We start from the raw sequence: 23,280 nt of genomic DNA, 5'->3' as shown, positions 1-23,280 counted from the left end.
CTTTTACTGAAGCATTTTCCCATTTCTCTCCCCACCATCCGAGTCCTCACATCTCCCCAATCAGCTGCTCCTCCTCATTTCTCCAGTTTTTAAAGGAAAAAAAGCTCCCATTTCTTCCTCTTACCCTTCACCACCTTCTCCTGCAAACAGTATATCCTCCCTCATCACGCTCACTCCTCCTCCATCTCCTCTCCTGTCATTTCTTTTTCTTTACCATGTGATCTTCTGTAAGGCTTTTCCCCCGTGCCTTGACAAAAATTGCAGTGCATTTGATAAAGTTTTCTCTTTTTCTCCACTATTAATACACGTCTTAACTAATTACAGTCAAGAATTTGTCATTAAGGAATTCATTTTTCTCCATTTTGTAAATTAGTATGTAGAAATTGCTGTCAAAATGCTTGGCTGACAGAAAGTGTAATGACATATAAAGGAGCTTTGTGAGAGGTTTTTTTGGCACAGGAATGTCATTAAAGCAACTATGCAGGAAGACAGGATACGCATGAATGTCACTGCCTTCTTATATTATGGCACAATTGCTTTTGAAGAACATGGAGCCGCCCTGTTTAATTTACATGAACAGACAGCAGTCGCTGCGGCACAAAAAAAAAAACTTAGACAGTGTGGTCTTTTTAACCTGCAGCTGTGTGACTGTAATAACATCACACCCCTTCGTCTTCCTTCCTTGAAGCCACCGCTCCTGCACATTTCACACGAGCACCTGCTCCATACAATATGCCTACAGAAATCCAATGACTGGAGGTCGGCAGTGGGAGCGTGCACGTAACGTACAAATGTTAGTCATTCATGCGCCCCATAACGGGTCCCTGAAAATTTCACAGCTGATGTTCCCATGTTTATGTCTCATTATGCCAAATGACAGGACATACCGCTCGACATAATGAACATCATGTGATGTTCAAAGCACTATTGGGATTAATTTCAGTGTGAGTCAATATTATGATTTAAAAGGTGAAGCTTTAAACAGCACATATTCAACTAAGCTAAAAGTTCATTAGTTGTAAAAGGTTAGATAATCATATAATGACCTACAAGGTCACAGAGACGTTGAACACAAGGCTACCTATGGCCATGATTAATTGCTCTTGTGGGCGTCGAGGTTCATTATTGTGTCCACACTCTCAATGGCAAAACTCAGCCACCCAAGTAGACTTGGGAGTCAGTTTCATATACTCTCCCTAAGCTTTACTGATCGGTCCATCTAAGGACAGGACACAGTTTACTGTACTGTTACTGAAAATTCCAGAAAATAAATCTGTTTTTCTTTAAACACTGTCTTCAAGTGAATCCAAATTTTTATATTACCAAAACTCTAAATCTAGTTCTGCACTGCTCCTCATTGCTATTTGGCATTTTAGCCTCTTTCAGTCCAACTTTTTGTGCTGATTTGCCTGTATTCATGCTGTTATTTGTTTGACCTTACTGTTTTTGTATTTTATAGAGTGCCTAAAAAAATCAAAGTATAGCATCAAGTCAGTTAAACTTCTGGGATATTGATCTGGTCATTTGAGGCTGCTGTTAAACAGTTTCAGCTGCTTTGGTGTTAATGAAATTAATAACCGGTGCTCCAGTGGGGCAACAATGAGACAACTCCTCAAACAGAAATGGTTTTAAAGGTGGAGACATTTTCCCCCCTCATCTTTTCTGGGTGTTTTTCAATAGTTTTGCATTTGACTAGAGTCAGTGTCACTGCTGGTAGTTTGAGGCGTTACCTGGACCCTAAAGAGCTTGCACCAGTTGTTCAACATGTGCCTCCAAGATGTCATATTAATACATACCATTGCCAGAAGGTTTGCTGTGTCTCCCTTCACAGCCTCAAGAACATTGAGGAGACTCCAGGAGACAGGCAGTTACTCTAGGAGAGCTGAACAGGGCCGTAGAAGGTCCTTAACCCATCAGCAGGATTAGTAACTGCTTCTTTGTGCGGGGAGGAACAGGAACAGCACTGCCAGAACCACAAAATGATCTCCAGCAGGACAGTGCTGTTAATGTGTCTGACCAAACCAACAGAAACAGACTTCATGGGGGTGGTTTCAGGGTCCAATGTCCTCTGGTGGGGCCTGTGCTCACTGCTCGGGTCCAAGAAGACTGACTGGTATTTGTCATAGAATACCAGAATTGGATGGTCCACCACTGGCACCCTGTGCTTTTCACAGACGAGAGCAGGTGTGTGGTGGGAGTATGTAGGCAGTTCCTAATGAATTGATACTATTGACCGCATCCACGCTCACCTGACCATAATCCAGCAAAACACCTCTGGGACCTTATGTTACATCACTAGGTTGCACCTCAGACTATCCAGGAGCTCAGTGATGCCTGATGTGTTTTTGCAAAGTGTTCTTTAATTTTTTTGAGAAGTACAATTTCCAGTGAGCAACTTTTTTTAACTGCAGAAGAAGACCTAAAAATATTCACAACTGAAGTGTTAATTACAAACCAGTTTGCATTTGTCCATTGCTGTTTCACACTTCTTGGTCTAGAGCAAGCCAGGAGTCAATTTACAAACTGCAGAAGTGACAACTTATTATTGTCACCATGAGTTTCTCTATCTTCCAATAAGAGTTTAAAAAAGACAGCACTCACATGTCGTAATTATAGGAAAATGACCTCATCATTAAGATATAACGTACTACATGGGGAGAGGAATAAAGAGGCAAGAACTCTTCATAATGTGGCTGAGAAACGTGAGGTTTTTAAAGACATCCTCACCATCAAAGTAATTCAGTAAGTGTCGTCAGTATCATTTGTAGAATTTGTCTCCAGTCAGGACCCATTAGTTTTTCTTAGTATCCTCGTGATAGCAAAACTAGGTATCAGTAAGCAAATGACAAGTCTGTAGCTCAGTCCAACAACAGTTACATACATGGAGAAATTATTTATACATAATATATATTGAAGTGAAGAGCTTTACTTAAAGAAGCAGAAGCAAATGTGTGTTTGTGTGTCAGAGACACAAATAGGAAGGAAAGAAAAGAAATAGAGGAATCCATGTAGGTAGTGCACCTCCATTTCTCCCTCAGTCCAGTCTCCAGTCCCTCCATCTTTTGTGATGTTTTTCTTCCCTGCTCCAGCTTCTCGAGCATCTCTCCTGTGCATCTCTCTTTACCCTGTCATCCTGTCACTACTCTGTCTCTCGCTGCTCCACAGCCAGCCGATCCATCGCACACTCAAGGTTTGTTCCTGTGTTACAGTGTGTGTGCTCAGCTCCGAGCTAAAGTTTCAACTCCGAACTACAAAGGAGATGGCGAGGAGAGAAAACGACAGGTTTCAAGGAGAAAAATATACCTTTTCTTAAGAAAGAAAAAAGAAAAGGGGGGGAAGAAAGCAAAGGCAGATACCGGAATCATATTCTCTAAAGCAAACAGTACACAAACACACACTGACACATATATAAATGCACATTCCTGAGGATTGTTTTTTCCTTTGGCAAAAGTTACATTCTTTATCTGCTCTTTTGGAGGCTTCCCAGCTGGGTTTACTTTGTCTCTCTTCCCTCTTTATTTACCCTCTTCAATTGAGACAATTTCTCAGGGGACTCCTCTCTGAACCCTCTGCTACTGTGACCAACACAACTGGAACACCAGACATAGAGACTGAGAAACAATAATGTACACGCACACACAAACACACCGCCAAGATGAATAGAGGGCGTACAGGGCCAGCTCTCATTAGCAAGCGGGACTTCTCTGTGTGCAGCAGTAAAGCAGAGCGTCTAAACATGACAGTGAATGATGTAGAAGGAAAAAAGATCAAATATGCTTTTTTTTAAATTTGTGACAGTGTATCCTATAGGCAGCTTTGTTCCATTATATTCTGTAGTCCAGTTTCATTGCCCATGAGACAGCCACAACATCAATAAACAAACGAGCCAGTTATATGCACTTTTAAACCCTAACGCACTGGAAACAGATTGTAAACCCTCAGTCACTAACTGCTCTGCGCTGCAGCTCCTGACACGAATATACAAGATGAAGGTGAATTGATAGGTTTGTGTGATGGATCAATACGGTCAACACATCCAACGCCTGGGATTTCTTTTCTCGCCTGCGTTGCATTGTCAGAACATCTTTAATCAACATGGCCTCATTGACTCGGATCGATCCGCCACATGTAACAGCGCAAGGCTGAGGGAAGAGAATATTAATCCACAGCACAGCTGATTAACTTAGATTTACATTGTCTTTATTGATTGGAACCTATATTTAGTTATTTTAGCCCCCAAAACGTTGATAACTACTAATCCTGGAGATCAATTCAACAATGGCAGCTCGTGTCCACCAACTATTTAACTGTGGTTCAGAAATGTGAAGACTGAAGAGTGGCTCAAACCAGCTCTTTGGCATTGCAATCACACCTCTATTGGCTCAATAACCCCTGACCTTTTCTTTTAGCATGCTGATGTTTTTGTGTAAAGTTTCTCTGCACCTATTGGCCGATTTTTCTTTGGTGATCTCATTTGTTTTCTTCATAGAAATAATTTCATAATTAGAAATAATAAAAAGAAAAGAAATAATTAGGTTCAGGGTTTTTAACACTTATTAAGTAATATACCAAAAAATATTGGGCTTACAACCAAATATAGCTTTTAAAATTTGATGATTCAAAGTAACTAGATACAGTGCATAAAGTACAAAAAAAAGTCATCATAAGACATCTTGTGGAAAATGCTTTGCAGTCTGTGACGCTCTGAGTTCTTTGACTCACGGTTATCAGCGGAGGCTTTGTGTCTTTTCCCTGGTGAGGCTTTCCTGTTCACTTCACACAGCCTTGGCTCTTGTTTGATGTGGCGTCTCTGCCACTGATCTGCAGTCGATCAGTGGCAGAGAAGTGAAGCAATTGACCGTGCTTCACTTCTTCAATATTAAAAGCTCTTTGTTTGCACTGGGTTTACAAGTAAGACAGTAAGGTGGTCGACGAAATGTTGTAAAATAAGTTTTGGGTTTTCGACTTACATACTGTCCTAGTGAAGTTTTTTTCATCCCCTCTCTCTGTCTCCTACACACACACACACACACACACACACACACACACACAAAGCTGTTTCCTTCATAGACATTACCTGCTCAAAGGGCGCAATTTTAAGCAATTTAACACCTTTCTCTACTGCCATCAGACCGGATGTTGTGCTTCATTTGAAACACTCCCCGCATCCCTTGAAGTGTTTGCTGGGATGTGGTTTCACCTTGCCTGCTCAGTGTAGTGATTTCTTCCATTTCCACTGGCTTTGTCCAACCTCTCATGGAAAAGATTATCCTTAATCGTGCTGTTTACAATAAACACAACTCAGGTTTCAAACTACTGTTTACACTCAAAACCTCAGAAAAAGGCAGCGTCTGAAATGTCTCTCACATAAACATAGTTTGTCTGTGAAATATGTAATCAGTTTTTATATGTCTGTGTATGTTAGGTGGGGATGACATTTTATTATGTATACCGTACTAGTACTTGGTTAAACCCTGGTTTGCCCTCAGAACTGCCATAATTTCTTGGTGGCAAAGATTCAAAAAGGTGGTGGAAGCTTTCCTCTGAGGTTTTGGTCCATATCGAAATGACAGCATCATGCAGTTGCTGCAGATTTCTTATCTTCAGCTCTGTGATGTGAATTTCCTGTTCCACCACATCCCAGAGGTGCTGTATTGGATTGGTGACAACTTGGTAGATGCCATTTAAATACAGTGGACTGACCGTCACGTTGAGCAAATCGGTTTGATTTTAGTTTTTTTTTTTTTGGTATGAGTATATGAATTGTAGTCTCAGCTTCCTGTTCTAAGCTGACACGAGTGGCACCCAGCGTGGTGAGCTACTGCTTCATGGCTTGATGTGTTGTGTCTTCAGAGACGCTCTTCTGCATACCTTGGTGGCATATGAGTTGTTGGTTATAGGAGTTACTGTTCCTATCAGCTCAAAGTAGTTTGGCCATTCTCCTCTGACATTAACGAGGCATTTGCACTTACAGAACTGCAAGTCAATAGACGCCTTGACCACGTTGGCATGGATTTTCTTAATGAACTGAGTAGGTGCCGTGGGATTCACTTGAATTAGATTAACAAGCAGATGAATAGATGCACCCAATGAAATTGCCAGTGTATATATACCAACAGGGTGCAAGAGGTAACTGAATGGTTTGATGAAAATAAAATGAAAGAATTTATTATGGCTTTGCAGTCTCCAGATCTCAAATGGAACACATATGGGAAATTGTTTTTCCTGGTGTAACATCAAATGTGTAAATATCTTTTGGTAGAGCCACAGAAATCCCACCTACAGCAGAAGCATCACTGCAACCTTTCTCCAATCCAGCTCTTCCTTACAGCTGTGTCTGACTTAATGTCATATCTGTTGTCATGAATGCCTGCTCTGTTCTCTTCAAAGACAGTATAAAATATGGGCGTAACCACAAAAAATCCATTGCTGACTTCTTATTATTAAGTCTTGAGCCATCCTGGTGTTTAGATGAAGTGGTGGTCCAACTGCAATATCACATGCTCTTTGGCTACCAACTTGTGATTTATGAGTCATTGGTCAACAAGTACATCCTGGATAATCTTCCGTGAAGAGTGAATGACTAATTCACCAGACTAATTGTTCTGATCAATATACCGAACCCATAAAATAAGTTATGTTCATCTGTTGTACCTTCTGTTGTTCTATGCTTTAAGCTTGCTGTCACTTTAGCTATTACTAAAGTGACAGCTGTGAGTTCATCATTGTGACGATTTTAGTAAACACATAGTTTATAGTTTGGGCAAGATTAGGTGACCCTGAATCCTGCAATAGGCCAAGGCTGCTGGGGGCTTCCCGTAATGCACTGAGCATGTCTTTTTCATTCACCTTTTGTCACTCTCTCTGTTTATATACCACTCTGCATTTCACATTATGCCTTTTGTACCATCTTCCTCTCCTCACCCCCAGACGGTTACAGCAGATGACCGTCCCCTCTCTGACCCTGGTTCTGCTGGAGGTTTCATCTTGTTAAAAAGTCGTTTTTCCTTCCCACTGTCACCAAATGTTTTCTCATTGTGGGTTCTCTGATTGTTGGGGCTTTCTCTGTATTATTGTAGGGTCTCTACCGTACATTACAATGTGCCTTCAGGTGGCCGTTGTTGTGATTTGGCGCTATATAAATGAAGCTAAACTGAATTGAATCTTGCTGCTGCTCACCTCACCTTAGCTATTGTGAGCTCACTATATGGATTTCAGTAAAAACAATGAACAAAACAAGTTAAAAAATAGTTAATTCTTTAGTAAAAAATACATTTATAAATTCCGCAGCATGATCTTCATTTCCATCCATGACAACAACAACCAACTGTACAGTAGGCATTTACAATGAAACACATTCTGGGAAGGCAAATACATCAAAATGAGGAAAAAATATGGCAATTTGAAGCAGAAACAGCAAAACCAATAAAAAATAAAGATTTTTAAATGAACACAGATTCAGGAAAAAAACCAAAACAGATCTGACTGTTTAACAGAAACAGAACATCAGAGTTTCAACACCCCAACAGGAGAACTTTGCTTTGGGTTCACCAAAACACCACAAGGTTAACTTCAGTCCTTCTAATACAACTACAGCAGCTCGGTATGAAGACGAACAACACGTGGACAGACTAAGGAGGCAGCACTCGCATGCAGCTGTCCTTATGCACTGCTTTCACAGTCAGCTTCACCGCGTGACTTTAAAGGGAAAATGGCAAAACTGGCCCCGAATCAGTGCTTAAGGACAACTTTATCTCACTTTGGGTCAGAAAAACAGTCAAACATTTTACACTGAAAAAACAGCTTTTCTTTTGATTTTTCTTATTCAATTAGCAGGATAGATTATAACAGATAAAATCTCTGCTTTTGCTACTGGATGGTACTGATGGACAGGCTGGGAGGTTAGAGGATTGACAGCAGCCCTATTGCACATGGGAGAAAGCTTTTACTGGAAGTTTCTACAATCAGTCCTGTACATCCTTTAAAAAATATATTTCAAAACTTATTTCAAAGCCTCTTAATTTTTCAGGTTGTTATGACTCTATGTTAAGCTTTTTTATTCTTTTTTTTTTTTCTTTCAGTCGCATCCTTGGAGATTTGTAGACATATTGAGCTCTGGTTTGGACCAAAGCCAGAGCATATGTGCAGTCTCACACATGAACACACATATTATGTGTTTTATATGTAATATAATGTAATTCAGAAAGAAAAATAGATATTTTGGCAAAGACAGTTTAAAGAGGAGCACCACAGAGATCACGGGAGTTAACTAAAAACTATGTAAAGCACTGCTTTCCAGCATTGGTTACTTTTGTAACCAATACTTTTATGTGGCCAACCACACAAAAGTATTCAGTCTACCTTACTGTAGATTTTCCTTCCTTTCACTGGTGTCATCCCCACATACTAAGAATAAATATCAGGAGGAGCCCAACTGTTCCCTGTTAACTGGCTCTGCTGCAGTGACAATACAGTCCCAAAAAAAAAAAAAAAAAAAAAAAAAGAGAGTACCATGTCATCGAGCAGTCAGTTCACCCAGAGCAGACGCGTCCTCTCAGTATTAAATTATTACCCCTAAAGCTGCTGACCAAAATATCACAGTTGTGGTCTTAAGTGATGATTATGGGATGGGATCTGTGCCTTGGGGTAAATTTCACTACACCGCTGATATTAGCTGCCGGTGTATTCTGGGTGCACGGAGAAAACCGCACGCTGGCAGGACTTTGCCTACACAGAATCCTGCGCATCAACCGAAAAGTGCTTAGAGGGAAGAAATGAGGAAAGACTAAACCTGCAGTGAAGAAAGTTTCCACTGGATGGGTTTGTTTTTTTTAGCCACATGTGGCAATAGAGACAGAAGAGAATGAAATATTTTTAAAAAGATGGTGTCACAAGTAATAGAAATAACAGTCTTCTCTCATCTCTGAGGACTATGTTCAAGATATATTGAACAATATCATACACACATGCATGCCTCCTCATAAAGAGCATATTGTATATACCCTCGAATGTAGGTGTACAAGTGTACAAACTTCTTCTGCCGTCCATGAATTGTCTTGATTCGATGCTTATCTCCATATTTTCACCTTCCTTTTATGGCAGAATAATCTCCTGTACAATACAGAGTTGTCAGCCAATTAAGTGGCTTATGTTATTGTGCTTGGACGTTTCAGAGGTACTGTGCGAGCTTTCACAAATTATTTTCCAAGTGATGCAATAGCTGCTAATACAGGAGGTTTAGCTTTAAAGAACTGTACGCACACGGTACAGTTCTTAGGTTCAGTGCTGATATTGTACATCGTGTGAGCTCTCCAGTAAACTGTGCATTGCTTTGAGACAACACAAAGACTTTTTTTGTTTTTGAAAGTGCTCCTATGTATATTGCGCTAGCCATCTCATTTTGGCCTCTTTACATTTCCTTTCAAACCATTTCTTATTCTATGCAAGTAGCTCACAAGACGACGTCTGAGTGTGGCAGCACCCAGAATCTGTGAGACGTTTCAGGCTAACCTGCTGGTCCTGAAAATACAAGTACAGTCATTTCTTGCCCTTGGGTGGGCACACCAAAGTAAAAGTATGACCCTACACATCCATGTTAAGTACAAACACAGCCATAATGAAGTTTGGTATTTTGTGCTTAATTTCTGAGTCTCTAATACAGTCTTGATTGGAAGTGTGACTGAACCAACAGACAAAAAAGGTCAGGAGATGATTCATCTCTGATGATGTTTTACTGCGGATGAAGTTCCAATCAGAGCTCAGCAGCTTGAGATTTCTGTCACCGTCTGCAAACAGAAAGAAGCTTTAGAGGTGGGGAAAAATGATGAATCATGAAATGTTAAGTGCTAATCGTCTTGGACAAGACTTCACCTTTTTTGGGGCTTTTAAGTGAGATAAACACTGTGCTGGCATTAAGGAAGAGTTACAAGCAGGCGGGAGATTCATCTAAATAATGCAACACAAAGAGCTATTGCCAGTTGGCTCCCACTTCTTTCACAACCCCCCCCCCCCCAAAATACTACATATTTGAAGCAAATGTAGACAAATATAGAGCACCATTTGAAATCATGTAAACAAATCATTTCAGTTTGTCTCGTCCTATCTATTAGATGTGTTTAAATCAGCATAAAAAAAATTATAAATCAATGTTTGAACAGCGAGCATCAGTATATCAGTCTGATTGATCTCAAAAAGCACTTCAGTGCCTGTTGCACACAGCTTCTTTATCAGGCATGAAATGCTTCCCTGCTGAGGGAAACGGAGCACACATGTTGATAAACCTGCGGGACGTGCAAATGTCCGCCACAATTATCTTTATCAAATCACATTCAAATGGTGAACGGACTGCTACAAAATAGCTCCCTCTGCTGTTTGAAGTCATGTTATTTTTTTTAAGGGCTTACACCCCCTCGCCCTCCCCCCTTCCAACACCTCCTAAATCTAGAAGCCACATATGAGCCTCTATCTCATTAACGGCACATCAGCATTGCATCACAATACTGCCTGCTTACATTTTCCATATATATACTAAATAAATGTGCAGTAACAATCTCAGCAGCTCCACTAGGAAGCAGATTTTAATTATATGTTTTACAAAGAGATACGAAAAATAGCATTATGTCAGCATAAAGTTCCTATTAAAATTCTAGTAACAATCTCTAGAAACTATTAAATGAGCATCAATGTCAAATTGAATGAAGGGAACTTTTTTTCCCCCTCCAGTGTAGACTCTTGCTCCTAGATAGGGTCAAGGAAGATGAATAGTAATTGCTGGGCAGTAATATAAGAGTACGGTCCATTCAAAGTAATATATGCATTCTGGGAAGTCACAATCATTGCAAAATCATAGGAAACACTACCTTTGCCTTGTTGTAGATCCATAGTTATCCAGCATGTGAGTGCTGGCCACCTCCAGGTTCCAGTCACACATCTCCAGCAGCTTTAGACACTCTGATCTGCTCCTCAGGCCCAAACAGAACAACTGTTCTACCTGTAGAGAGGCAGGTCACAAGACATTGTTCAAGTGACCAAAGAGTTATCAAGAGGGAAAAAGATGGGACTGTTAAAGAGAGTTCAAGGTGAAGAACTTTCATCTTTTTTACTGAATGGAGTGCCAGTGAGTGTAAAATTATTTCTGTCTTTGTACAAGCTCAGCTTGTTCAAACACATTCCTGTAGCTTAGCAGAATCTGAACCACGTGGATGAGTTTTTTCTGTGTCTCACAGACGTTTCCACCACCATCAAGGAACACTCAAGTGTTCCCTTGTGTCTACTGAAGTCCTAACAAATTGTCCATCCTGCCACGTTGGGCAAAACCACAGCCAGTTAAAACGGTGTTAAAACCCACCCTAAACATATCAGAGTGTCTACATGCTTTTTCATTTGTAGCTGCTCACTGCAACTTTTCCTCAAGGATGAATAAAGTTCTCTTATCACATCTCGATATGAGCCTATAGGGTAAAAGTGTAACTGACTGTGTCCATTTGCAGATACACCCTGTTATTACACAAACGACTGACCTGAGACTTGATGAACCCGATCTGGTAAGCACTGAAGTGTTTACTGCTGAGGTAACGGATTTTCATGCAATCTTTGTTTTGATGGCCTGAGCAATAAAATGTTTTGTTCCTTTTACAGTGGGGCAAAAAAGTATTTAGTCAGCCACCGATTGTGCAAGTTCCCCCACTTAAAATGATGACAGAGGTCAGTAATTTGCACCAGAGGTACACTTCAACTGTGAGAGACAGAATGTGAAAAAAAAATCCATGAATCCACATGTTAGGATTTGTAAAGAATTTATTCGTAAATTAGGGTGGAAAATAAGTATTTGGTCACCTCAAACAAGGAAAATCTCTGGCTCTCACAGACCTGTAACGTCTTCTGTAAGAAGCTTTTCTGACCCCCACTCGTTACCTGTATGAATGGCACCTGTTTGAACTCATCATCTGTATAAAAGACACCTGTCCACAGCCTCAAACAGTCAGACTCCAAACTCCGCCATGGCCAAGACCAAAGAGCTTTCGAAGGACACCAGGAAAAGTATTGTAGACCTGCACCAGACTGGGAAGAGTGAATCTACAATAGGCAAGCAGCTTGGTGTGAAAAAATCAACTGTGGGAGCAATCATCAGAAAATGGAAGACATACGAGACCACTGATAATCTCCCTCGATCTGGGGCTCCACGCAAGATCTCATCCCGTGGGGTCAAAATGATCATGAGAACGGTGAGCAAAGATCCCAGAACCACACGGGGGGACCTGGTGAATGACCTGCAGAGAGCTGGGACCAAAGTAACAAAGGTCACCATCAGTAACACACTACAACGGCAGGGAATCAAATCCCGCAGTGCCAGACGTGTTCCGCTGCTGAAGCCAGTGCATGTCCAGGCCCGTCTGAAGTTTGCCAGAGAGCACATGGATGATACAGCAGAGGATTGGGAGAATGTCATGTGGTCAGATGAAACCAAAGTAGAACTTTTTGGTATAAACTCAACTCGTCGTGTTTGGAGGAAGAAGAATACTGAGTTGCATCCCAAGAACACCATACCTACTGTGAAGCATGGGGGTGGAAACATCATGCTATGGGGCTGTTTTTCTGCCAAGGGGACAGGACGACTGATCCGTGTTAAGGACAGAATGAATGGGGCCATGTATCGTGAGATTTTGAGCCAAAACCTCCTTCCATCAGTGAGAACTTTGAAGATGAAACGAGGCTGGGTCTTCCAACATGACAATGATCCAAAACACACCGCCCGGGCAACAAAGGAGTGGCTCCGTAAGAAGCATTTGAAAGTCCTGGAGTGGCCTAGCCAGTCTCCAGACCTCAACCCCATAGAAAATCTGTGGCGGGAGTTGAAAGTCCGTGTTGCTCTGCGACAGCCCCAAAACATCACTGCTCTCGAGAAGATCTGCACGGAGGACTGGGCCAAAATACCAGCTACTGTGTGTGCAAACCTGGTAAAGACCTATAGTAAACGTTTGACCTCTGTTATTGCCAACAAAGGTTATGTTACAAAGTATTGAGTTGTATTTTTGTTATTGACCAAATACTTATTTTCCACCCTGATTTACCAATAAATTCTTTACAAATCCTACCATGTGGATTCATGGATTTTTTTTCACATTCTGTCTCTCACAGTTGAAGTGTACCTCTGGTGCAAATTACTGACCTCTGTCATCATTTTAGGTGGGGGAACTTGCACAATCGGTGGCTGACTAAATACTTTTTTGCCCCACTGTATTTGTACAGTTTTATTTTATAAAGGTGTTTCTGCCAGTTGTGTGTATGCAGTACTTTAAGACTATGGAACCTGACCTTAAAAACAAACTACATCCCTTTTGCTATTGAGCTTTTTTACTTTTTTTATTTAAAATGAATTAGTTTGAAACTTTACACTGACTTTTTTTCATCTTATGACAAAGTAAAGATTTAAATAAACACCATTAAAAATAAACACCGAACAGAATTTTCCATTTAGGGTTTGTAGCCATACTTATTACTAATGATCCATATATGCAGTTATTACACTTTACATGCATATAGTCATGTGCAAATTGGAAATAACGCCTTTCAAAAATAACATTTCAATATGCAACAACACTAGAAAAGGGGAATAAACAAAAATTAATAAAAAGTCAGTAAAAGTATCTCAAAAAACTAAAAAAATGACTGAAGCTTAAAGGAACATTTTTCCTTCTCACTTTTTACCATTTTCAGGCCTCCATACAACACTACTATGAGTTAACCAGTAACATATAATTTCTGAAACAACTCAACAGTCATAGTGTGCCAACTATGGCAGGAAATGCATTAGCTTTCAGTAAATGCACAAACCTTTAGATAATGCACAGCTTGCTGGACATTCCAGTTGTGGTTCTGGAGGGCGGCCTGGCACTCCTCCATCGTCACACCGTGAACCGCCTCCTGCACCTGAGACACACAACAACACTGAAGTTTAAACCCCCGATTCCTCACTTCTTGTTTTTTTGGGGTCTCAGTAATCTTTTGGTATCTTTTTCTGATGAAGAAATCATCTAAGATTAAAGCTCCATGTACATCCTTTAGGTGAACAGTGGATTTACTGCTAAACATGATAAGAATCTCAGCTGGATTTAAGCATCGCTGCACAGATCAAGTTTTAAACATTCACATCTCTTTTCAAAAACCACCTTAAGCCTGCTCAAATTTCAAGAAGATAAGTCTGACACAGTGTTCCTGTGTGTACCGAGACTGTGGCAGCATAATCACCAGTTTTTTTTTTGTCAGTACTTCTCTTCGCATGAACTTGATTGAAACCCATGTTAACAATTTCATGTTACCAATCACTGCAGTTTTACGCAGATATTACTAGTAAACTCATAAGGCGCTATATACATTATATTCTTATAATACTCTGTCTTGCACTGAACTCCCCTGCAATGCAGCTGAGATAGCTCACATTCTTGCTGCACTACTTTTTGCAGCTGTATCAACTACAAAATGCCAAGTGCCTGAAAGCCTTCAGAGTTCACAGCGCTTCTGACTCCAGCCAAACTCGAACAGCGCGAGAATCAATTGACCAACCTAAAGAAACAAATGAAACTTTGAAGTTTCTTCTTTGAAATCTGATTCTCACCAAATATTTATATGGCCTTTGTCTCATAACGAATGCTAGTGTATTTTTAACAAGTTATGAGAAAATATTTGAGAATGCAAAAGAAAAAGCTTAAACATGTATGCTAACAATTTTTCTACTAAAAGGCATATAAAACATTCAATTTCCAATTTAATTAGTTACATTTGATGCATAACACATTAATAAAGATTGCCTCCAGTTGTAAAATTACACCGTTTCTTAATTTGGTTGTCACGATGATTTGAAGGCGAAATAGAAAGTTGATCTTTTCAGAATCCTGCCATTAAAAGCTGCTGTATCACCTTTAATTCCTCACTCTTGCTGTCAGTGCAACAGGAAAGGAAACACACCGCCGTACACCCACCATGCTCTTCCTTACAGAAAGCATTTAAACAATGAATATGGAGCTCCAGAAAACAGCATTACAACTGAGAGGAATCAAGCAAGCCAGTCATGAAATATGCACTGCAGACTATTTAAAGCCTGCTTCTTAGACCGATGCTAATGAATTACACCGAACAATGGGCTCATATTTTAGTTCCTTGATGTGTGATAAGGGATTTAGGATAAGGATTGCCTTAACAACAGTGATACTGAACTACAAACAGATGACTATCTGCTTAATATTTCTTACCAAATGACAAAAAGTAGCATTAAGAAGAACAAGGACAAGTATATGTAGCAAGCAGCACATCTTCCTGCAGGGGTTTCATATCCATCATGGCCAACCTCTGCACTTTCAATACAGATGTAAATCATTAATAACTTTCAGTGTTTTAAGTACTTTGCAGTTCAAATAACATTTTCTTAGAGGCACTTCATCCATCTTAGACCTTACCATCTTGACCCTATCAGCTGAGTTCCCTCCTCCGTCTGTCCTGGTACAGAAAGCAGTGACTGCTGGTGCTGTCAGCCCGTCTGAAGAGACGCGAGGAAGACTAACTGAACTCTTCATCCCTGACCGTGGCCAACCCAGATTGCTGTTATTATTGGAGGAGAAATTGGCTTTCAGGTCCCCACCCGGCTGGACCAGCCCCTGCACCTGGGTGTGCCCCTGCAGTGTGTGACTGCTGACCACCATTGGTCTGACCGTGGCTGTGTTGGCTTGCCGTACATGCTTTTCTTCCACATCGTTGGCAGGAAGGCTTTCAGCCTCCCTGAAGAAGCGATCGAATCGATCGAGATACGGTGGCCTCTCTGGCAGAAGGTAATAGTGGGTGTTACTGACTTTACGCCCGTCACGGACGATAGGCAGGATACAGGGGCCCTTGCTAGCAGCGTCCTTCCCCTGCACCTGGGCCTGGATCACTTTGGGTGCAGCATATTTGGGGTCCGAAGCAAAGCTGTGTGTAGTAGGCATGAGTTTACCCGGAGAGGTAGAGAGGTAGGAGCTGTAGGTGTGTGTGGGTGGGCAGGTTGTAATGGCAGCCTGCATTGTGTTGGGGCTGACAGAGTAAAGCCTCTGCTGGGGGGAACCCACTACCAGACCCATTGGGCTTGGAGTTCTTGATCCAGGCTGAGACAAAGGGTCTCTGGGAGGAATTTGAGGTGGTCGTTCCTGTCCTGCACCTGAAACGTTTTCCGTGGTTTCAGTCGGCACTGGAGAAAGGGAGAGGTCCCTTGACCAGCGGCCAGAGGTGTAGTCACCCTTCTTTATGGGGCGAGGGGGGATGGGAACTCGTGGGGGGATCTGGGGTCGGTCCTCGTTACAGGAAAGGACACTCTGCTGTTGTCCCTCATGGGTTTGGAGACTTTGAGGAGTCTGGGGACACGAGACTGAGCTCTGCAATGGCGAGCACGAACGAGGAGCACTTGCTGCCGGTACATTGAGCCTCCTCATGCACTCTTGTTGAAGTTCTTGAAAGATCTCTGCAGACTGTGAAAAAGAGGTGGACAGGCTCTGGCTGTGCTTGCTGGGGAGAAACAGGTTGTCTTCCAGACCTTGTCTGTCTGAACCTCTGGAGACTGGAGCCTCATCATTGACCTTCTGCCCAGAGGACAGAGTTTCTTCTGGATTGCGGCCATCACTATGCTCTGCCTCATTCTGCTGCTCCGAGCTGTTGATGGAGCTCACCTTTCGGAGAAAGAAACAAGCTCACTGTAATATTACTTCAGGCAACACAAAGACAAAATAATTCCACTTTTATAAAATTTTGACACAGTGTTAAATGTATTGTGTAGCCCTACCTCCATATCATCCTCATCTTGTGCTACATCGTCATAAGCTGGGGGTGGGGGTAATGGCCGTGCATCCCAGTCCACTACTGGCGTAGGGTGAAGGGGGCGGGGCAATGATTTGGATGGGCTTTGAGGTGGAGTCCTGTCCAGGAGATTTTCTGCTTCCAAAGCCAACTTGGCCAATAGAGGAATCGGAATTTCAACCACGGGAGAGGGGGACGGTGTGGATATTGGGTACTCTTCCCCAAAGTCAATGAGGGACACTTCACTGTTAGTGTTCTGGCCTGAGCCTAAAGTCCTGCAACCTCCCTGTTTGGAAGCAGAGACCCACACGGCCGGTTTAAGTTTGAGGCCTTTCACAGAACCCGTTTTGCGAAGTGATAATCTCTTTAGTCCCGCAGAGGTCAGATCCTCCTCCTCATTTACTGGGTCATAGGAAGGTTCTGGAGATGAAAACACAACATATTCTTGATGCAGTTTAGAGATCATTGACACCAAGGTTGTTTAAGATCACTTAATACCACTAAATGCAAGACACACAGCTCCAAAAAAACTCGCCAGGTGTGACTGGAGAATACAATGCACAGCAAGGACACTGCACACCTTTTAGAGGGACAAAGGTGTAGAAAAGAACGGGGGGGGGGGGGGGGGGGGGTACACTGCAAAGACAGGCAAAGAAAAGATGAAAAACTCTGAGATGTACCTTTGAGGAGTGGAACTAGGAGGGAACAGAGGGGGCAGGAGCAATGGGTGAAGAGCTGCTGAGAGAAACCAGACTTACTCTTGATTAACACTGCTGGTTGAGGAGGGCGGGGAGGAGGCTCCTCTGGGGAAAATAATAACAGATGCCACCAGCGCAAAGGAGAAACAAAGAGGGGAAGAAATGACAGCAGTAAAAGATATTAAGATAAGAATAAAAACAGCAAGCGCCATTACATCTGAAAGCTTTATTAGGATAAAAGCAAAGCGAGCTCTTCAGTGTCTTTTTGCACAGCAGCAGCAGATCTTGAAATTTCAACCAGCAATGCATAATGGAAATAAGAAGAAGAAAGAAGCACTCTTTAAAAATTAGGAATATGATCATCTGCTCAGTCTGTCACTGAACTGAAGAGGTATTGAGGCAAGCTTTTTGGTAACAGTTATACATCATACAGGTATACATTTCTATAAAGAGCTCTTTCACTCACTTTTAGCTCGTCCTGCTAGCTGTGTGGGCTGTGCAGCACTGAGGTCCAAGCCCAGAACGTCAGGAGGATCCATGGGATTCCCGAGGTACAAACTGTTGGCAAGAATGAGACATGTTAATGCAGGAAACATCAGTGGACTGCATATAAAGCAGCTTAAGCAGCCCGCTAGTGCCATCTATTGGTGAGTGCTTACTATCACTGCAGCCCAACCGAAAGACCATTTAAAACATTTCTAGATGCATGATATGAATGCCATTTCACGTTCATTAAATAATCAAACTCAGCTTGAAAAATTAATAAACAAAAGCTGTCTCTTACTCATCGATCCTATCAGGGAAGCCCCAGCAGCGATGGGGATTGGTGTCTCCATGTCCTGTGTGGATGAAGCTGTTCTTGAGTGGACGACTGATGTCGTGTGCAGACAACCCTGCTACAGAAGTCACCACATTCCTGGGGAACTGCCTGACCTTAAGGGTGCGTTTATTTTGACCTCGCCACCAATAATTCTCTGCCCTGAAACGTATTAGGACAGATAATTATATTGGGTATGAAAGCAGACTGCCACTTTTTGACATTGAGAGTCAAGGATGTGTTTTTTTCCAGCCCATACTCCATCCTTGCATTAGCTACAGGCCCATCTGTTGGAGGTGAATGTGGGGGTTGCAGCTGGTACCAGCTGACACTGAGTGGCAGATGGGGGAAAACCTTGAATTCACGCTCACATTCACACCCGCGAGCAATGTAGACTTGCTGATAAACAAACACATCTTTGGACTGTGGGAGGACTCTGAAGTGCAGCCTTGCACACTTCTCTGCACTGCACTGTGTTTGCATTCAAGACAATATTTATCAGTAGTGGGGTTGGTATGTTGCAGAGGAGAGTTTAGACCCATTTGGGGGGTGCTCACTCATACCCGAATGTAATCAGAGCACCCCTAAAAATATTAATAGTACTAATAATAGGGTATTTTAGTATTGTTTTCTGGAAATATCTTCAAATGTCTATCTGTCTATTTATAACACTACAGGATAAAATAAAAACAGTAGTCTGCTGGTATATCAGGAGCTGCCAACCAAGGGGCTGCTGTACTTTATTATTTGACTTTGATAAATATTTATTTTCCTATTCTAGTCAAATTGGGCTCCAGTGTTTGTTTACAGTACAGCATCAGATCCAGGTGACAGCAAGTCAAAAGGTGAATGCCTGTCTATGTCCAGCAGCAGCCTGTATTCACTTTGAATATTGCTATAAACTGATATGGATCATGTAGATCAGTTTGTCTTTTATTCACAGTAACGTTTAACTTTTGGGTGACGGCACAAAGACTGAGAGAGGATAGAGAGGGAGAGACGAAGACAGCAAAGAGAGCAAAAAGAAACAGGTAAGAGTGGACATGTAGTCAAATTCACCAGAAATGATAACGCTGTAGCTTCTCTTTTACCCACATTCATTAATGATGAGTTCACATAACTAAGCAGTGTGTTTTCCTGTTTTCTGTGCCTGATGTAATAATTATTATTATAAGATTATATTTTTGTTATTTTCTAGTTTCTAGTCGAGTGAGGAGGCTGGAGAGAGAAAAGACAGAGCTTGTAGAAGAACCGCAAGAATGAGGGAGCAATATCAAATGCCATTATTCACAAAGTCTAACTTAAAAAATGCCAGTGGACATTCTAAAGAGAGCATATTGATATATGATGCTGAGTCTGCTTAATAAATGAGGGTTTGTATTAATATAAAATAGCTATTAGCAGTTTGCTTCGTTTGCAGGTCTATGGACTAGCAGTGTGATTTTCCAGTGTCTGTACTGAGTGAGTGCTTGATGAGCTGGTGTTGTTAAGAGGCTGAAATTTTTTTTTGCACGTTTTTCATCTTTTCTGCTTTGCCACAAATGGTTCTTTAACGACTGAGCCTTTGTATCGAGTTTGATAACTAAAGGCTCCACCCTAAAACGTGTGGAAAAGATTGAAAACTCTGATTGTTGACACTGAATTATCGTCACACATAACAACAGGTCCCCCAACTAATTAGGTTGCCTTTGAAGATCCCATTGTAATGTTTATCCAATTGAAGGTCTGCACATGCGAAAAGGGTTGATTAAATTTGCAAACAGCATATTGCGTCATTATTAATTACAAAGCAATCCATTAGGATTGGGAGCTGAGCCCCCCCACAAGTCTGAACCTAGAATCGCCCCTGATGTGTCGGTTTAATTACTATTTTAAGACCTTTTATCACCCACCTCCCCTCTATGATGGTGATAATGTCATCGACCTGGATCTGGAGTTTGTCAGGCTCATCAAAGTCCTGGAGAGCACACATGTCTGTAGGCATAGACTGAAAAAAGAGACAAAGACAGAAAAAATATAACAGATTTAATAAGCAGCCTGTTCACTTTTTTCTTTGAAATGGCACCACTAGGTGGAGCTAATGGTAAATTTATATAATAACAACATGATGTCAACAGAGAAGTTAAATGAATGTAGAAAACATGCATGTTTAAATCCTAGAGCGATGGTTAAATGACTGCTAACGCCACCTCGAGCAGGAACTCGCGTAGAGCAACAAAAGTTGGTCTGTCATCAGGTTTCTGAGCCCAGCACTGCAGCATGACGTTATAGATATCCTGTGGACAATCCTCTGGCTTAGGGAGGCGCTCACCCTCTTTATCAATCTTATGGAGAATCTAAAGACAAAAGAGTACAGCTACGGTATATGAATCACTGTCTATATGAGCAAATTTATGTATTTTGGCTTCAGAAGTTTGGTTTTTGTTGATCCTTTTTGTGCGTTTACCTGACTACCATTAAGACCCAGCCAAGGCTCCTGACCGTGTGTGAACATCTCCCAGAGGGTGACTCCAAACATCCAAGTGTCTGTTGCATGGGAGAAGGTTCTGGTCTTTAAACTCTCTGGGGCACACCTGTAACATGAAAAACAATACACTACAGTCTATAAACCAGCTGTGCACAGTCTGAGCATAAGTGTGGAGCAGGGATTTAAATGGGGTGTTTCCCTGGTGTAAGGATTTGTTTTGAAAAAACGATTTCTAAATTCTGCCTTGGCTGATAGTTTTAACAACAAAGCAACAATGAAATGAGTTCATTCCACCCACCACGCAAAGGGGACCTTGCGATGCTCCTGCATGACATAGTGCTCGTGGTTGTTAGGCAGCGCCCTCATCAGGCCAAAGTCACCAATCTTCACTCTGTGAGCCGAGGCCAGCAGGATATTCCTGCAGACAGGGTGGTGATGTTAACAATTAGCTGGAAATCCTAAAATGAACCTTCAAGCTGGAAAACATTAAATGAACGAACTCTTCTACATGTAGAACTAATGTTCTTAATAATAACTATTTCAATAATAATTGTAGAGGAGACTTGGTCCGTATGCATTTTACTGATAGGCCAAGCACAAGACTGCAGATGTAGGATCTATTGAAACTGAGCATGACTAAAAAGATTAAACTCATTTACAAGTAAATAAATATTTTAGTTCGATCTACTAATATGTAAAGAGAACTATTATTTCTAGTAGTTTGGGTCTGTTCAGTTCCCTGTCTTTCCATGTGCAGACATGAAAGCCAGAGGCAGGAAGAGAAACAGCAAGACGTTAGTGACAGATATGACAAGTCACTGATTAGGTCTTGTGGACATGCTAAAGCAGCTTAAATGGTGTGCCATAACAGATAAAGAGATTTATCTGTTATGAACTTTTTGGTGTGTTAGAAAGTCAGCAGATCTTTATCTCAGAACGCTTCCAGCCTACAGGATACAGTGCGTGCCCAGAGAGCTCAGCAAACCTTAACGCAGCAGCTGTGTGTAGTCATTACCCTTTTATTACAGCTTTAACTGGTAAAGTGACTCATTTGTACCGGCCATTAAGGTTTTTCCCCAGACCTCTACATAGTGTCAGCACTTAAGTGAAAGTGTCTAATTTTGGCAAGACCAAGAACTTGGACCACCCAGTGCTTCCAGCCAGTGACTCATTGTGCTTATGGGCCAAGTCTCCTGTTAATGGCCTGTAAATTTCTGGGTGGAGGAATAGGAGAGGCAATATAAATAATTCACCACACAGTCCACACCAAAGCTCTGCACCCTACCTCGCTGCCAGGTCCCTGTGGATGAACCTCCTCTGCTCCAGATAAGCCATGCCACAAGCCACCTGCACAGCATACTGACACAGAGTGTGGATCAACACTGGGCCTTGAGGACGAACGCAGCGCAAACGCTCCAGCAGAGAACCGAGAGGTGCCAGTTCAGTCACCTACAGCATGCAGGTGAAAAAGAGAAATAGAGCATGGGTGAAAAGAACGGACAAACTCAAAGCATCTTTTGTCCTTTCGCATTTGCATATGTGGCAAGTATACACAGAGAATATCGGCCCCGAGTTAAAGCAGCTACTGTAAACGGTTATGTGCACTCGCATTTATCTGTCTGTATATTTTTCCCTGTGCGTGTGCATTTCTGTGTGTCCACTACCATCTTCATTGGGTGTGTGAGCACCACACCGTAGAGGCGGATCAGGTTTTGATGGTCCAGCGAGTGCATGACGTTGACCTCACAGATGAAATCCTCCAGAGCGTCGGGCTGACTGAGCACATCTGTCTTCAGACACTTCACAGCCACGTTCAGCTAAAAAAAATGATGAGTTCAAACATCAGATTCTGCTTCTCCTCATACTCAAAGTGTCTAAAAAGTTCTCATGAAAATCCCATTAAAAAACAAAAGAAAAAAAACAAACATTCATGCGCCTGCTTTTATCTGTTCCTAGACAAGATGCAAACAAGCAACATGTTTCATGCAAAAGAACTGTGTGAGCACACTCCAGTTATTTCATATTTCCAACATGTTTTTGTTTTGTTTTTTAAATTGTGGATAAATGGTATAACAATATGCCTCCTCACCACCTTCCCCGCAGGTGTCAACCACTCTCCCCTCTTCACGACGCCAAATGAGCCATCGCCCAGCTTCTCAAACAGCGTCAAGTCCTTCTCTGGGATGAGGCAGGTCAGACCCTGCTGCTGCCCGTCGAGGAGAGTGCCACCACTGGGCTGCGTGGCTAGGACTCCCTCCCCGACGCCCAGAGGTGGTGTGGGAGACAGCTTACGAAACGAGGAAGCCGGTTGACCCTGCTGGGGTATGTCTCCTCCATCTGGACGTTTACCACTAAAAACCTGGAGAGAAACAGACAAAAATGAAGATGTGTGAAAGCAGAGAGAGGGGCACTAGAACATAAAAATATGAGCATAATTTAACATTTTGCATAAACAGCAACATTCTACATCCTGGTTCCCCCTT

At 41.9% G+C, this 23,280-nt stretch overlaps 1 protein-coding gene across 7 annotated transcripts in view; it reads right to left on the bottom strand.

Annotated features, from left to right (window-relative positions):
- Window positions 1–7,246: 7,246 nt before the first annotated feature.
- Window positions 7,247–23,280, bottom strand: part of tnk2b (tyrosine kinase, non-receptor, 2b) — a 33,746-nt gene continuing 17,712 nt past the window's right edge. For 3 of the 7 annotated variants that reach the window (XM_086270882.1, XM_086270883.1, XM_086270884.1), the window contains 15 exons: window positions 22,887–23,156; window positions 22,462–22,614; window positions 22,083–22,246; window positions 21,096–21,215; window positions 20,777–20,903; window positions 20,520–20,666; window positions 20,223–20,317; window positions 18,298–18,492; window positions 17,980–18,071; window positions 17,496–17,618; window positions 16,802–17,235; window positions 15,453–16,688; window positions 13,834–13,929; window positions 10,860–10,990; window positions 7,247–9,785 (listed from right to left, as the gene is read on the bottom strand). In XM_086270882.1, coding sequence (XP_086127008.1) covers window positions 9,779–9,785; window positions 10,860–10,990; window positions 13,834–13,929; window positions 15,453–16,688; window positions 16,802–17,235; window positions 17,496–17,618; window positions 17,980–18,071; window positions 18,298–18,492; window positions 20,223–20,317; window positions 20,520–20,666; window positions 20,777–20,903; window positions 21,096–21,215; window positions 22,083–22,246; window positions 22,462–22,614; window positions 22,887–23,156 — 3,390 coding nt within the window. In that variant the 3' untranslated portion in view covers window positions 7,247–9,778. Of the gene's footprint in view, window positions 9,786–10,855; window positions 10,991–13,833; window positions 13,930–15,452; window positions 16,689–16,801; window positions 17,236–17,495; window positions 17,619–17,979; window positions 18,072–18,297; window positions 18,493–20,222; window positions 20,318–20,519; window positions 20,667–20,776; window positions 20,904–21,095; window positions 21,216–22,082; window positions 22,247–22,461; window positions 22,615–22,886; window positions 23,157–23,280 lie in introns of those variants that run through there. The other 4 variants (XM_086270886.1, XM_086270888.1, XM_086270889.1 and 1 more) reach the window with 4 other exon arrangements.

This window comes from Aulonocara sp. 'chitande type north' Nkhata Bay, linkage group LG18 (genome assembly GCF_057382095.1).
Source record: "Aulonocara sp. 'chitande type north' Nkhata Bay isolate Kocher_YH1m ecotype deep benthic linkage group LG18, A_spYH_male_GT1.1, whole genome shotgun sequence".
Classification (NCBI taxonomy): domain Eukaryota; kingdom Metazoa; phylum Chordata; class Actinopteri; order Cichliformes; family Cichlidae; genus Aulonocara; species Aulonocara sp. 'chitande type north' Nkhata Bay.
The sequence above is the reverse complement of the archived record's forward strand: the minus strand, read 5'-3'. Positions and strand labels throughout refer to the sequence as shown.